This window comes from Orycteropus afer, unplaced genomic scaffold (genome assembly GCF_000298275.1).
Source record: "Orycteropus afer afer isolate SDZICR_OR568_19922 unplaced genomic scaffold, OryAfe1.0 scaffold00342, whole genome shotgun sequence".
Taxonomy (NCBI): domain Eukaryota; kingdom Metazoa; phylum Chordata; class Mammalia; order Tubulidentata; family Orycteropodidae; genus Orycteropus; species Orycteropus afer.
The window spans coordinates 3,524,995-3,542,181 of record NW_006921929.1 but is presented as its reverse complement, the minus strand read 5'-3'; the positions used below and the strand labels follow the sequence as shown (position 1 = coordinate 3,542,181).

General features: G+C 37.0%; 1 protein-coding gene across 1 annotated transcript in view; it reads left to right on the top strand.

Annotated features, from left to right (window-relative positions):
- Positions 1-17,187, top strand: part of R3HDM1 (R3H domain containing 1) — a 140,314-nt gene that overhangs the window by 83,286 nt on the left and 39,841 nt on the right. Inside the window, exons 18-19 of the mRNA XM_042782492.1 lie at positions 1,906-2,060; positions 5,547-5,698. Of these exons, the coding sequence (XP_042638426.1) occupies positions 1,906-2,060; positions 5,547-5,698 (307 nt within the window). The remainder of the gene's footprint in view (positions 1-1,905; positions 2,061-5,546; positions 5,699-17,187) is intronic.

Below are 17,187 nucleotides of genomic sequence, written 5' to 3'. Positions count from 1 at the left end.
TATATGTATATATATATGTAGTATTATCAGAGAAATCATTTCACTGACTTTTAGTTGCTGAAATATGTATAGGCAGTGTTGTAACTTAGTTCTTCTTTGTAAAAACTTTTTAAATACCCATTTCAAGCTAGATAAATTATTTTTATGCAATTTTGTTTTTTGTTATTGCTATTGTAGTGGTTTTTTTTTTTTTTTTAAGGATTTGTCGTAACTTCTAATAATTATACATGAGTCTTGAGCTAATTGGTTTACCTAAATGAATCCTCTCAGGGTCTGGTGGCAAAATACAATATATTCACTGCTCAAAGCTTAAGGAGTCCTGATGGTGCATTGGTTAAGCCCTCAACTGCTAATTGAAAAGTTCGTGGTTCAAACCCACCAGCTGCTCCACTGGAAAAAGATGTGGCAATCTACTTCCATAAATTTACAGCCTTGGAAACCATATTGGGCAGTTTTAGTCTGTCCTGTAGAGTCTCTATGAGTCAGAATTGACTTGATAGGAATGGCAACTCAAAGCTTATCATTATGGACTTTTATTTAAATATGTGATAAATGCACTAGGTAAAAGTAAAACTATACTCTTAGGTTACTGCTTAAATTGCCAATAATGTTTTCAGCATAGGCACAGTTGCCCCTTAGGTATTTGATTTGTGACTTTTGATAGTTTACTTAATCTCTTTAAGGGTCTGAGATGTGAACTTAATAATACAATGAGAATATAATCTAAGAGATTACTAAATAACTCCATTTGCCTTGTATCCTTCATACAATATAAGGATTCATATCGTAGTGTTATTTTTCAAACATCCTACTTAAAAATGATTCCTCCCCTAACGCCACCCTTTTTTTGTGGTCCCCAGGGCTAGCTTCTTGAGTTTGTGACCACTGCAGCCTCATAGGGTCCATGCTTGGTTTAATGATCTGCTCTTACTGTCTTGAAATCCTTAATTTTTGAACAAAGGACCTTACATTTCTCTTTTCACTGAGACCTGCATGTTATGTAGCCAACCCTGGTCCCAAAAAACTATTTGCCATAAGAGATTTTACTATGCATTCAAGAGTGATTGTCCTATATAGGCGAGGGCTTCAAATATATTCTTTCCCATTCACTCATGGCCAACAAAGCAGCACCACAACAGATCCAAATTTGTAAAATGTGGATGTACTAGAACAATAACCAGAACAAGAAAAATTTTAGGTCAACACCCTGCTAGAAATATTATCTCTTTCTTGGAAAACAAGGGCAGAATGTGTGTTGCACAGTAGCCAAATCTCTTGACTGGCACAGTCGGAATCAACAGTGCCTAGCTTCAAAGATGGTGACAGCCACTTCAAATGGTGTCATTCTCCACTTGTTGTTGTTGTTGTTGTTGTTGTTATGTGCCGTCGAGTCGGACCCGACTCATAGTGACCCCTCCTTGGGTTTCCGAGGCAGTATCACTACGGAAGTAGATTGCCCCATCTTCTTTCCGAGGAGCAGCTGGTGGGTTTGAACCGCCAGCCTTCTGGTTAGCAGTCAAGTGCCTTAGGCACTATGCTACCAGAGCTCCCTCATTCTCCACAGTCCTGGCAATAATCCAATCTCCTGCATCAGGCTTCTGAAAGAGCTCACTATACCTCTTCCCAGTCTTCCATTATAGGACATTGACTTAAAATTTTTTTCCTATTCTAGTTATCATTCTGGTACGCACTCACATTTTATAAAGTCAGATATGTTCTGATTTTATTGTGTCAGCCATGAAAGCCCCAGTATAAACCAAGCCTATGGCCCTTTAAGTTTCCTCCTCAACTGTAGAAATATAAAAATTTCTCTTTGTATACAAATTTTATTGGAAAGTATTATAGGAAAAATATATGTAGCTGAATTAAATTGAAAGCAAAATGTAACTCATTGTGCCATTACAGGTTATCAAGTTATGCCCAACCAGCAGCAAAACTACCAAGGAATAATTGGAGTTCAGCAACCCCAGAGTCAGAGCCTAGTCAGTAGCCAACCCAACAATATTGGAAATCAGATTCAAGGAGTGGTCATCCCCTATTCTTCAGTGCCATCCTATCAGGTAGGTGGTGGTTCTTAACCTACTGTGGGTAAAGGTGATTTTAAATAAATGAGTATGTCACATCTTCTCTCATCTTTCCATACAGGGAGAAAGCTTCTAGAATACATAGTATGGTCTTAAGAATTTTATTAGTCATAGTGGCTTTGTTTTGTCCCTATTTTATTACTTTTTTCATTGACTTTATTTTTTAAAAAATACCAGAACACACTGACATTGGCAAATAAATTTTTTAGACATTGTTACCACATAAATAGGTATATAAGCAAGTGTCTCTCCTTTGCAGGGAGAATGAGGTGAGATGGAACGTAGATGTGTAGGGTAGGTTTTTGAAACATTGAGGTAAAGTGCAGATCATAAATCAGTGTTTATAGAATGGGGAAGACTGTTCATGCTGGAACTGATTTTTTTTTCCCTTCCTTAATCCCAAAAAGGGATGGCATGTCATGTATTGAAAGTATCATGAATTTTATAGTTCCAAAGCAGAAATACCTATTTGTTCATTATTAAGTCAGATACCTTTAATGTAATATGATAATAAATCAGCCACATTTTCAGAAATTTGTTTTCACTTTCTTCATCTTTGTCAAAATGGTTTGTTTTATTATATTAGTCTCATGTTTTCCCATAAATGAGTCTAATATTAAGAAATCTAAAGATCTTTTCATTCATCTCAAGAAGAAAAGAAAACAGTCTAGTTGGGAAGGTAAACTATACACATGTTTTATCTAAGCCCGTATAAACAGTTGGTGATAATATACAGGCCAGTAACTGAAGGGGTTATGAAATAAAGCATTGAACAGGTTAAAGACTCAAGATACAAACCTTTAACTAGCTCTTAAAATAATAGAGATAACCAGTTGACATTCTGGGGAGGGAGAAGAATATGAGCAAAGGTGTAAGTATATTCCAAGTAATTCCAAACACTTAAAATTTAAAATGTGGGATCAAGGGCTATTGAGCACTACAAGTGTCCCTAGTTTTGAAGCCCTTTGGTAATAGAAAACAGCTAAAGGAAAAAAATTATATAATGAAAGTCAGTCTGGCATCTTTTCTCTTATGTGTCCCATGCTTTTTACCTCTTACCCTCTCTGCTTCAACCTAGGTACATGAGACTTTGCCCTTCCTCCACTTCCCTCATAGCTAGACATTAGACAGGATCATACCAAGTCAAAAGCGTCCTCCATATACAGACCTTGGTTGTGCCAACTCATCCAATACATTGAACATTGTGCTGGGTGCTAAAGAATCAAATAAATCAGATCTACCCTTGCTCTTTAGGGAACTCAAGTCCAGTGAGAGAAATGTAATTTTTGGATAAATTAGAGTATGATTTGTTGTTGTTGTTATGTGCCATTGAGTTGTCTCCCAACTCATAGCAACCCCTCCTTGGGTTTCCAAGGTGGTATCATTACAGAAGTAGATCGCCCAGTCTTCCTTCCGAGGAGTGGCTGGTGGGTTTGAACCACCAGCCTTCTGGTTAGCAGTCAAGTGCCTTAGGCACTACACCACCAGAGCTCCCTAGAGTATGATTAGTGTACTTTTAATAAATGGAGTGAGGTACTGAAAATAGTTATGGACCAAGTCAATTATAATTTCTGTAGCTTTTCTTTTAAATTTAGAAGTTATCAAATATTTTCTCACGATATTTCATAAAATCATCACATAGGGTGAATAACTGATAAATGTTACTGTGATCCACAGTGAATGACAGCCTGCTTTATACTCCCTACTACATAAGGCACACAAGCTGGGTGATGATAAACTGTAGTCTACATAGTAAGCCAAAAAAGTCATCTCTGCTTATTAGAATGTGGCTGTACATTCTCAAGCAGTGTACCCTCTCTCTTGTGGTACTTAGATTTTTTCCTTTACCACTAGTTACATATTTGTTTTGATAGTTTAAATCTGGATTGAGCTGTGTCCTTTCTCCTAGATCTGAATTGCATATATATTAACTATGATACAATCAGAAATAAGCTCACAATGTTACACTGCTTCAGTAGACAAAAAGACTGAAATACGTTGCATTATATAGAATTGGATAAATCAGACCAATAGTTTTCTGTTTGAGATAATTCAACCACAGGTAAAGTAATCAAAGAGATTGCTGTGTATTTTAACAGAACTAGTGTCAGAAACATGTCATATAGTCAAGACTTAAGTTAATCATTAACTTCTAAATCAGTGCCACGTGTCAAGAATAATTAAAGAACTGAGACTCTGGAGCCAGACGGCATGGATTCACATTCTGAATTTCTTGCTTAGTACGAAGACATCCTTAGGCAAATTACTTAATGTACATTTTCCTGTTTATTAAATAGGGATGAAAACAGTTTCTTAGAGTTGTTAATGAACCTTAATGCAATAAAGCACTTAGAATCTGATACATAGTAGTAAGTACTCAATAATGGTAACCCTCATTATCATTGTGTTACTACTACTGTTACTAACATCATTGTTATCATCCAGAAGCTTTTAAGTTATCTTTATTTACCAGAATCATTGTAACCAAGTTCTTACATGATGGCACATTTATAAATTTAAGAACCCATCATGCTTATGTGGTTGCTGTTTTAGAAAGTATAAACCAAAAATCCAAACTCACTGCCATTGAGGCAGTTCCGACTCGTAGCAACCCCCATTGGGTTTCCAAGGGTGTGAATACTTATGGAAGCACACTGCCTCATCTTTCTTTCATAGAACAGCTGATAGGTTTGAACCACCGACTTTTTAGTTAGCAGTCAAATGCCTTAACCACTACACCATCAAAGCACCTTCAGAAAGTAATAGAAACTAGGAATTGAAATAGATAATTGAAGAACCCGTTATGCCTTTGTGGTTTCTTATAGAAAGCAGAGAGTTTAAGTAAATAATGTACCACGCACCAAATGACAACTTTCTTTAAATGTCCTTTCTCATATGGAGATAATAACTCCCCAGGGATAGAGGTAGTGCTCCCATTTTTTGCAGATGAGAAATTGAGAGAGCGCAAAATAACTCATTTACCTGGTGTCACAAAGATAGTAAAAGTATGGAGCTGATATCACGTCTAGAGCTCTTAAGCTCCAAAGCCCATACTCTTTTTCAGATCCCTTATACCACACTGCCTCCTACTTAAGTTTTACTTAGCTCTACTGGAGGTAAACTATATTACTCTTCCCATGTCAAATGGTCATTTTTATTTGGAAACAGTTTCTTTTTAAAAATACCGTTCACTTATGGACATAAATCAATAAATCACTGTTTTTTATAATCTCTGTATCTAGGCTGCTGTACAGTTGATAAGTGCTAGCCAAAAGCAATAGCTGGCTCAAGGGAATCAAGAATAAAGTGGTAGTGCTGTGGCTAACTTATCAGGCAAGCCTGTTGGCAGTTTTAGCTTATTCCTAACTGCTCACACTTTAAAATTTTGCGGAGACTGGAGACATGAACATTTGCAAGGTTTTGAAGAACCTTTTTCCCTTTAAATTGTTTTTCAAATTTTAGGTTTCACTGCCTCAAGGTTCTCAAGGAATTCCCCATCAGACTTACCAACAGCCTGTTATGTTCCCTAATCAGTCTAATCAAGGATCTCTGCCCACAACAGGAATGCCAGTTTACTATAGTGTCATTCCACCTGGTCAACAAAATAATTTAAGGTGAGTATCACTAAGAAACCTAATCCTCTAGCTTCTCATTGTTTACCAGGATTATGGTCTGTTGCTAATTTTAAAGTTGACTATAAGGCTTTGCCTGAGATCATTTTCTTAATATAGTACAGAAAAACTATGACACAGTGAATGTTTATAATATTTCTTTTAACAGAATCAATGTAAGCAAAGCATTGCATGTGTAAACTAGAGGAGAGTTACATTTTCCCTCATGTATCTAAAACTTGAGCCGGTCTCCTTTTACTAGCCCGAATGGAATAATAATTGGCATAGGGTTTGATATTTAGAGCATTTGTTTGTTGAGAATATTTAAGGTTTAGGTAGGAATGTGGGGAGAATGTCTTTTCTTTGCCTAACCCCAACAGCAAAATACCTTGCTGAATTTATGTCAGGTTCTAGGGAGGGAGGCATATGAAGCAGATGATAGTAGCTCTGTCTTAAAACAAGTCATGAAGTATTCCACTAGCTACTTCAGCGTGGGAGAGAGGAGCTTCACTGACAAGTCTAATGTGTTAGAAAAGTAATCTTTTCCTGAATTGGGTACCTTTGGTCCAGGTTGTTCAGAATGCATTGCAAAGGCTTTTGTTTATTCTTAAGACATTCCTGTAGGTTACCAGGAGGGTATAGCTGTGCTCTTTTTAAGAATGGGGACCTAAGTTATAATCACTGATAAAAGGTGGTTTGAACCCACTTATGGTTACAGATGGCATTTGGGGGTGGAGAAGGGATTGACATACTTCATTGAAATCTGGTTTGGAAAATGGGTACTTGGCACTCATTTTATCTGTTGTCAGAGCCGCTCCTCTCCCCACAACTTACATATTTCCCCTCTCTGGTTCTGTGGCTACCAGTGTTTGCGTGCTTAATTAGAAGGCCCAGGAGTTTTAAACAGTAAGTTGGTTGTGAATCTCCAGACAGCTTTGGAGTTTCACATCATGTTGAATCCCAGCTCTTAGCGATAAGAGTTGCTGCACCATGAAAATACAGATCTCTCATTTGTTGTGTGAGTTTTAAATTTTATAACTTAGGACAAAATAGGAGCTCTGGTAGCAAAGTGCCTAAGGCATTTGACTGCTAACCAGAAGGCTGGCAATTCAAACTCACCAGCCGCTCCTCGGAAGGAAGGTTGGGCAATCTACTTCTGTAGTGATACCACCTCAGAAACCCGAGGAGGGGTCGCTATGAGTTGAGTCCAATTTGACGGCACATAACAACAACAACAGGACAAAATACTCTCAATCTAAGTCTCCTTTCTAGTTTCTGTATGTTTGGAGTCTGTAATGCCAGTTCACATTCTACATTGTCAATTAGAGGCAGGATTCTATGCTACAACAGATGAAGTGGAAGGTGTGAAAATTCCTGAATTATATGCTTTTTGAGCCAAAATCTAATCTTTTATTTATCTTTGAGAAAATTACCAAAGTAATTTGTCATTACAGAGCAAGTTTCTGTGGAGGACAGAGACAGAGTTATCACTTACTTCAGTGATCTTGCTTAAGACGAAAAGACACCTATTTTTCTAAGTTACTTCTATAAGCCTATGTGCCTACAGAAGTAACTTAGAACTTCTGTAGGGAAGGAGATCCAGCCTATAAGAACCTGTGTAAGATGGCTTAGGCCTTAAAATTTTCCTACATTTGTTATATTTATTAATTCCTTGAAACAAAAAGATGTTGTACACTTACTTGACTTCTGAGGGAGCTGACCCAGGTAGTGCAGGCAAAGAGGAGCACAATTCTGATTCCCCTCTGCATTCACCCTTATTTAAGCATGGTGTGGTGATGGCAGAACCCAAAGGACTCTCAAGTACGTGTCATAGCTATACATTGGAAAGAAATATAATTTTAGTCTCTGGGCCTACTTCTACATAAAAAATTTTAAAATTGAGGAGTTAGCCTCAGCCTGAGGAATAACCTGGAACATAGCAATTAAAAACAGGTGAGGTCCCCTGTAGCATCCATCTTGAATCTGAGCAAAAGTCTTCAGCATTACTCATTATTTGGAGGTAAGATAAATTTGAAATAAGCTGGTTGTAAATTGACAGTAGTGATTGATTATTGTGTAACAAACAACTATTGCAGCTACAGATTACAAGTGTGGGAGATGGAATGGGTGTACATAAAGTGGGGAAATGTCTCCTTTCAGACTTGTTTCCTGGTACCTTTTGGATTGTTTGTTTGACATAAACTCAAATCATTTAAAGAATTAAATTAGCATCCCTTTAGGTTGAAAAACATTTGCAATTTACTGGAGGCATTTTTCAAAATGTAACATTCTTTATAAAAATTTTTTGTTTCTGGTTCTGGGCAGTGTTTTTTTGAGGGGTGGGGTTAAATTTATCTGTAACGAAACATTCACATTTCAACGTTCTTCACATGTACAGTGTGGTGACATTAACTTATGTTCATCATGTGATTCACCCATCACCCTTATCTATTATCTGAGCAATATTTAATAAGCAAATTAACAATATTTCTAATTTACTAGGAACTATCATTTAAAGGTTAATCATTGGTATTTATTATTAATCAGATAATCGAATTACCATTTGAGGGCTAATATAGACAGTCCATTCCTTCATAAATCTAGACTTAGCAGCCTGTATAAATGACATTTTATGTTACATATTTCAGTGTATTTACATGAAGAGCACAAGTGTACTCAAGCATCTAGACAGCGCCTAGGGCAGAAATAGGGACTTGATAAATTTGTGTTGAATGGACACACTTCTTTAACAGCAAAGGCCAGCTTGCACATATGTGTTTGTATATATATGTAATTAATTATCGTTTATGTACTGTATTATTGGCCTTTGTTTTATTTTGTTTCTGTGACCTCTATAAATATCTTTGTTAATATTTTTTAAGTTACTAAATAACTGATGCTTGTTGAAGTACAAGCAGTCCCCTGGTTACATACAACACATAGTTACAAACCCCATATGTATTTCCTTGAGTGCAAATCCAGAAATCATGCATAGAAGGTAGCCGAGTGGCATCCTGCCTTATCCCCCACTTGTCCTGTCCCACAGCAGCCACCAGGTGCTCCCTGTACCTACCTGGCCCCAGACTCCATGGCTCCCACTTTGAATCAAGCACAGGCTGGCTCTGGGGTTGGCCAGGAGACTACAGGTACTGACCTATCTTTGCTGCATATCACCTAACCAGTTGCTACTTAAGCATTGTATGCAGTCAGGCATAGCATGGTGACCCTCATCCTTGGCTGTCATAGGCCATGGCCCAGCCTTATCTCAGCCACAACCCCTCCCCCATGCCGTGGGTGAGAGGGAAAATCCAGGTATGAAAGCAGGGTGCAAGGTCGAGTGCAGACCCACCACCTGCCACCTGGGAGCTGAGGAATCCTCATTACCTATACTGCCAGCAGCATACGATGGTTTATCGTAACAAACGGGTACTATTTAGTGACACGCATCAAAACATTATTACTTTATTGTTAGGTGAAGATAATTTAGTGTATCTGGAATGTTTTCATGCATAAAAAAGTACACTAAATACTAAGAAAAACACTTGACTAACCTTAGGTGCAAACCGTACCTAACTACCAACTTACGTACAAATTCAACTTAAAGGCAGACTTAGGGACAAAAATCATTCATAATCCAGGGACTGCCTATAATGCAAATATGTGTGAAAAGAAAACTAATCATCTTTCCCTACCTCACCACCAGCTCAAGCAACCAGCATACGTGGGCATTCTGTCTCATTAGCCTCCCATCCATAAAAACATGTACACATATGAATATACATGTATTGGAATTGGTTGGTAAGTTTTAGTGAAATACACATTATCTTGCATTTTTCCCTTAACGACATGCCATGAACATCACATTGTTGTTGTTAGTTGCCATCAAGTTCATTACAACCCATGGCAACCCCATGTGTGCAGAGTAGAACTGTTCCATAGTGTTTTCAAAGTTGTGCCCTTTCAGAAGCAGATTGTCAGGCCTGTCTTCTGGATCACGTTTGAGTAGATTTGAACCGTGAACCTTTCAGCTAGTAGTGGAATGTAAACAGTTTGCACTACCCAGGGGCTGTGTACATCATGTTAGTAGATATTAATCTAAAACACTCTCTTTACAAATTTCTAATTTTATTTCTACTTTCTTTGCAAACATAATTTTACAAAAGTGGAATATATCATACAGCCATGTTTCTATTAGTTCCCTTTTTCCCTTTCTGTTTTTTGGTTCTGACTTCCTTCTGTTCTCATTCTTTCTACCTGGATCACTTCTTACACATGGCATATGCTTGGGTAACCCAGGTTTCTGTCCTGGTTTGTATCCTTTCTCATTTTTCTCCTTATGCCAAATCATATTTTCATAACTACAAGTACATGCAAAATTACGTTTATACATTATTTTACATGTAAAATGCTTATGGCTTGACCATATCATGTCTGACATCTGATGAGAGAATTTAGTCCATATGTATTTCGTGTATGTTGTTTATTGTTGTTATGTGCTGTAGAGTCGGACCCGACTCATAGTGACCCCTCCTTGGGTTTTTGAGGCAGTATCACTACGGAAGTAGATTGCCCCATCTTCCTTCTGAGGAGTGGCTGGTGGGTTTGAACCACCAGCCTTCTGGTTAAGCAGTCAAATGTCTTAGCTACTACCAGAGCTCCCAATATAAATTGATAAAATAGAGTTTTTTCTGCCAGCTTACATTTGTTTGTTTATAGTACCATACTCTAATTAAATGACTGACTGGTCAGTCTTTTGATATTTCTCCGAAATACAAATTTATGCCATATTCCTTGAGGCTCTTCATCATAGAATCTCACTGAACTAATATCAGGGCACAAGATGGTCCAAATAAGTTAATTTTTCAGAAAACCAAATTGTATACCATTAAGCTTTCGTTAACAGATGACATGATGTATTTAGAAATAAACTAGACTTTGGAATCAAACAAACCTGTCTTCAATCCTGTATGACTTAAGGCAAGTTACTCAGCTTCTTTCTACATTGGATTTTTCATTTGTAAAATAAGAGTAATACTTCACAAGATTGTTGTGAGGAGTTACATATCTAAGATCTAGTCTGTAGAAGTTGCCCAAATTCCCTTTCCTTTGATTCTAAAATTTTATGTATAGAAATCATTCTACAGTATTCTTGCCTGTCTTCTTTTTTAAAAAATTTTACTGCATTTATTTTCATGAAAATATACAGAAAGAAGCATGGACCAAATAAACAACTCATGATGTACAATTCAGTGACGTAAATTATGTTATTCAAGTTGTGCAGCCATTCTTCCTATCTTTTTCCAAATTATTCCAGCACTATTAACATAAACTCACTGCCCCCTAAGCTTATCCTTTAACCATCTGAGTTGCTGCTGTCAATGTGATCATAGGTAATTCTTCAAGAGCACAACGCTTAAGGCAGATGTTCTTTTCTAATTAAGCTAAACTATTGCTTCAGTTGAACATTAACCACTTCTTTTTGGTACAGTGATCATGGATTCCTTCTATCTTCTTTTGATGCTTCTGTGTCCTTCAATATTTTGCCCATAGATAGAGTCCTTCAATATTGCCACTCAAGGCTTAAATTTTTTCTTTCATTATTTCAACTTGAGAAATGGCAAGCATAGTCTTCCCTTTTGATTTTCTATTCCAGGTCTTTGCACATGTCATTACATTACTTTGTCTTTTCAAACTGCCCTTTGAAATCTTCTTTTCAGCTCTTTTACTTCATCATTTCTTCCATTTGCTTTAGCTCCATTGAACAGCAAGTTTCATAATCTCTTCTGACATCCTATTTTGGTCTTTCTTTTTTTCTTTGCTATCTTTTTAATGACCTTTTACTTTGTTTATGTATGATGTCATCCCACAACTCATCTGGTCTTTGGTCACTATTGTTCAGTGCCTTAAATCCATTCTTGAGATGGTCTCAAGAGGAAATATTCAAGGTTGGACTTTGGACTTCTTTTAATTTGCTTTAGCATCAACTTGAACTTGCATATCATCAAGTGATGGTCCTCTCCATAGTCAGCCCCTGGCCTTGTTCTGACTGATGATTATGGTCTTCTTCATCCTCTTTTTCCACAGATGTAGTCCGTTTGATTCTTGTGTATTTCATCTAGTGAGGTCCATATGTATAGTTACCGTTTATGTTGTTGGAAAAAAGGTGTTTCCAGTAAATTGGTGGTTGGTCTTACAAAATTCTATCATGTCATCTCCAGCATCTTTTCTATCACCAAGCCCATATTTTCCACCTACTGATTCTTCTTCCATGTTTCCAACTTTCATTTATGAAACACCAGTAATTATCAATGCATCCTGATTGCATGCTTGATCAACTTCAGACTGCAGAAATTGGTAACAATCTTTAACTTCTTCATGTTTGGCATTAGTGGTTGGTGCATAAATTTGAATAATAGTCCTATTAACTGGTCTTCCTTGTAGGCATATGGATATTATCTATCGCTGACAGTGTCGTACTTCAGGATACATCTTGAAATGTTCTTTTTGACAATGAATGTGATGCCATTCCTCTTCGGTTTCTCATTATGGCACAGTTTTCCATATGATTGGCTGATTCAAAATGGCCAATACCAGTCCATTTCAGCTCACTAATGCCTAGAGTATTACTCTTTATGCATTTTGCTTCATTTTTTACAATTTCTAGTTTTCCCAGATTCATGCTTCATACATTCCAGTTGTTAATAGATGTTTGGAGCTGTTTATTCTCATTTTGAGTCTTTCCACAGCAGCAAATAAAGGTCCTGAAAGCTTTACTCCACCCATGTCATTAAGGTTTTTGGCTCTACTCTGAGGAGGCAGCTCTTCCCCAGTCATGTTTTGAGTGCCTTCCAGCTTGAGGGGCTCCATCTCTGGCATTGTGTCACTGTCACACAGCTGTTCATAAGGTTTCTACTGTCCATTTGTTTTTAGAAGTGGATCACCACGTTCTTCTTCTTAGACTGTCTTAGTCTGTAAGCTCCACTGAAACCTGTCCAGCATCACAATACACAAGCTACCACAGTATGACAAACTGACAGATAAGTGGTCTGTCTGTAAGCTGAGCACATAATTCAAGAATCTGTAGTATCTGAAGAAGAACGTGGCATTAAGATTGGAGGAAGAATGGAATTACAGAATACTTAATTGTGTTCATAAGGAACCTGTACATAGACCAAGAGGCAGTTGTTCAAACAGAATAAGGGGATACTGTGTAGTTTTAAGATCAGGAAAGGTGTGTGTCAGGGTTGTATCCTTTCACCACGTTTATTCAGTCTGTAAACTGAGCATATAATCTGAGAAGCTGGACTACATGAAGAAGACTGCAGCATCAGGATTGGAGGAAGACTCATTAACAAAATAGGATATGCAGATGACAACCTTGCTTGCTGGAAGTGAAGAAGACCTGAAGCACTTACTGATGAAGATCAAAAACTACAGCCTTCAGTATGGATTACACCTCAAAATAAAGAACAAAAATCCTCACAGTTGGACCAATAGGCAACATCATGATAAGTGGAGAAAATATTGAAAATTATCAGGGATTTCATTTTACTTGGGTCTACAATTAACACCCATAGAAACAGTAGTCAAGAAATCAAATGATATATTGTATTTGGTAAATCTGAAAAAGACCTCTTTAAAGTATTTAAGAACAGAGATGTCAATTTGAAGACTAATGTGCACCTGACTCAAGCCATGGGTCATTTTCACTCACCTCAATAAGTTGGATTGCCACAGTGACTGCAAGAATAGGCTCCAACATAGCAATAATTGTGAAAATAGTGCAGAACTGTGCAGTGCTTCATTCTGTTGTACATGGGGTCACCATGAATAAGAACCAACTTGACAGTATATAACAACAACAATATTGTTTTATTTTAAAGATGTCTTAGTGGACTTAAGGTACTTCCCTATGTTCTTAAGTAGAATATACTAAAAATAGTTAAAATTTTTGTCACTGATTCAGAGCCATACTTGGAGTATCAGTGATTTATATTGTACCCATGGTATACTGAAGTTTGTTCAGGATTGTTTCATTTACTTTATAAATGTATGATCTCTTTCTTTGCTGTCCATTATTGTCAGTGTAACTGCATTAAGCCTGCAGGAGAGTTAGTAGAAGTGAATTTTTACAAAGAAATACTGAAAAAGAAAGGCTGTGAGTCAGAGCCTTGAGAACTGTATGGGAAAAAATTGTGCTATCCTCTTCAAGGAATTTGTGGTATCTGTTTTACCAGTTCACAGACTTCCAGTGTTTACTTGATTCTAAGCTCTGTTCTAGATTGTTGAGATAGCTGGACACTTCCAGAAAAGTAGGTAAGAAAGCTGGAAGAAACCAGCTACTACTAGTTTGAATTACTGGCAAGCCAAAACAGTATGTCTTCAAAGACACTCCCTTATTTGGGTTTAAGAAAATGTATCTCTTTATTTACCTTACTGAATTTGAAATCTACATTTTACAAGGACATTCAGCTGAGAAAGATATATATATATATATCACATTAACTCTTCAGAGTTACTTACGTTTAAAAAAAGAAAAGTATGTTTTTTGTGCCTGACACTGTTAGGCACTGTAAAGGTATGCAGAATGCATAAACAGTGTAGGAATTCACACTGTTACTGAGTTTTAGTCATTTCCACTGATAAAGGCTGCTTAGTCTTACAGCACTGTATTCAAGTAAAGGTTATAGAACTTGACAAGTTTGTTTTTCACTAATGTCAATGACTCAATCCAGCAGTAATTTACATATTTAAATATATTTAGATATGGAAGAATGATAGAACATAATCCTTGTCCTTAGGGGGTTACCATTTTTTATGGAAGCTAAACTTATGGATCTAAAACAATTAACGCAAGGTGACTTTAAAGAAGGGCTAATTTCAGAGTAATAAGGAGCAAAATACATGTCTTAGACACACTAAGCATTTTGCTAACCAGATGGCATGTCACCTTAGCGTTATAGTTTGAGCCCTGCCATCAGTTTCATTACTACTAACTAAAATGGTGCTTTTATCACAGAAAACTTAGAAATGCAAAGAAAACTTTTCTTCCAATTTGCCCAAAGTTTTTTACATATCTAGAACATTTGTCTTCACAGTGTTCTTCTGAAAAGGATAAATGAGTTTATTTTACATGTAGAGATTGTGAAACATAAAAGTGATAGGATTGAGTCCACAGCCGGAGCTCCTGTTTCCTATTGTCTGGCATCCTACTGTATTAATATCAGAGCCTGATAATGATTCTCCATCTTGGTAGAATGTTAAAATTACTTGTGGAGCTCTTAAAATAGACCCTAACCCTGTAGATTCTCATTTAATTGGTCTATACCTTATTTTAAGCCTGAACATAATTATTTTTTAAAGCTCTCCAGATGATTCTAATGGGCAGTGAGCATGATAATCACTGACCTACTCTAACCAGCCCTCTAGTCTTGTTTTCATCCATAGACACTATTCGCCAGTAGTTATAACCCAGTAGTATTTTACACGTTTTCAGTAAAGTCATAATGTCCGTTTGTCATTGTTTATCAGATTTTTATCCTAGATCCAAAGTTCCAGGATCAAACTATGTAAATAATAACCTAATAAAAATCACTGTATATGTATATGTTCAACCGCTAAGCTACAGGATCCTAATCCAAGCAGTCTTAGATTTTTACTAAATGGACTATGGCCCTTACCTCCATTACCAGATTATAGGAAGAAATAAGTCCTATAAGAACACTAAATGAACCTTTGTTTTGAAAAATGACTTACTTCTCTTGAGTTGCTTAACAGCCTCATTTTGCAGAGGCTCCTTGTACAAAATAGTAGAATTTGAATTACTGTTTCTACTTTCAGCTCAACCTCTCAGATACCACATAGGCTACTTTGTATTTGTCTTGGACAGTGTTACACTTGTCACTGTGAAGATTAGCATGGCCTGATAAAGGTCATGTGTCCTGTCACTTTCAGTGAGCTATGTACTGGCCCGGGAAAATATTTTTGCAACAACTAATCATGGGATTTTTCTCAGTCTTAGAGTGGAGAGAAAATGAGTGTGATACTAGCACAAGAGTCCTCAACAGAGGCAAGCTAGTTGAATAATATCTTCAAAATGCTCTCATTTTAGTGGCTTTTTCTTCTATTTTACCTTTCATTTTCCCCATTTTTATCTTGAAATTCTAAAGAATGATGTATCTTTGTGCTTGATCTGTAATCTCAGTGGGCTACCATTCATGGAGAGTATCTTGAAGAGCCAGTACCCTTTATGTTTTAGAACTTTTTAAAAAAAGCTTTACGGAATCTTTATGAAATAATGAAAAATACCACCAACTTTTAAAGTGTTTTTCCTTTCTCCTTCCCACAGCCTATTTGTCTTCCTCTTTATATCCTAGAATTCCCCTAATGTACCCCTTGTCCTACTTTTGCTATCTCCCTCGGATTCAGTTTACTTCTCTTAAGCTTCCAGTTTTACATTTTTAAGTGCTTTGTTTGCTTCTATCATACTCTGAAATAATTGTTGATAACAAAGTTTGTCATTCTGAACCAATCTTTTGGGGAAGTTTCACTTCTGTTATTATTAAAATGGAAGGTTTTAACACCTGGCCTAGAGAAATGAACTGTAGTAAAATTTTACATTCAGTGCTAAAATACTGATTTTCAGAACATTTGTTTCTTCAGTGAATGTAACAACTTTCTTTCCCTATTTTTGTACACGTATTTACCAGAAAACTTCATTAGTAAAATAAATTATATCGGCAAAAACAATGTTAAATGAGGAAAGATAAGAGTGGTATACTTTTTAATCAAGAACTCATCAGAAATGGGTGATAAAAGTAATATTTTGGATGAAAATAATGATATCATTTAAGTTGTTACTGTTGTTAGGTGCCATCGAGTTGGTTCCAAGTCACAATGACCCTGTGTACAACAGAACGAAATACTACCTGGTCCCACGCCATCCTCACAAGCATTACTATGCTTGAGCCCATTGTTACAGCCTCTGTGTCCATTTATTTGGTTGAGTTTCTTCCTCTTTTTTGCTGACCCTTTACTTTACCAAGCATATTGTTCTTCTCCAGGGATTATTTAAGCATTGTTGTTAGGGGCTGTCGAATCGTTTCCAACTCATAGCAACCCCATGGACAGCAGAACAAAACACTGCCCGATCCCACACCAGCTCTATGATCTTTGCTATACTGGAGCCCATTGTCACAGCCACCATGTCAATCCATCTCGTTGAAGGCCTTCCCCTCTTTCGTCGACCCTCCACCTTACCAAGCTGACATCCTTCTCCGGGGAATGGTCCCTTCTGACAACATGACCAAAGTAGGTGATACGAAGTCTGGCCATTCTCGCTTCCAAGGAGCATTTCGGGTGCACTTCCTCCAGGACAGATCTTTTAGTTCTTTTTGCAGTCCATGGTACTTTCAGCATTCTTCGCCAGCACCACAACTCAAAAGCATCAACTCTTCTTCGGTCTTCCTTATTCATTGTCCAGCTCTCACATG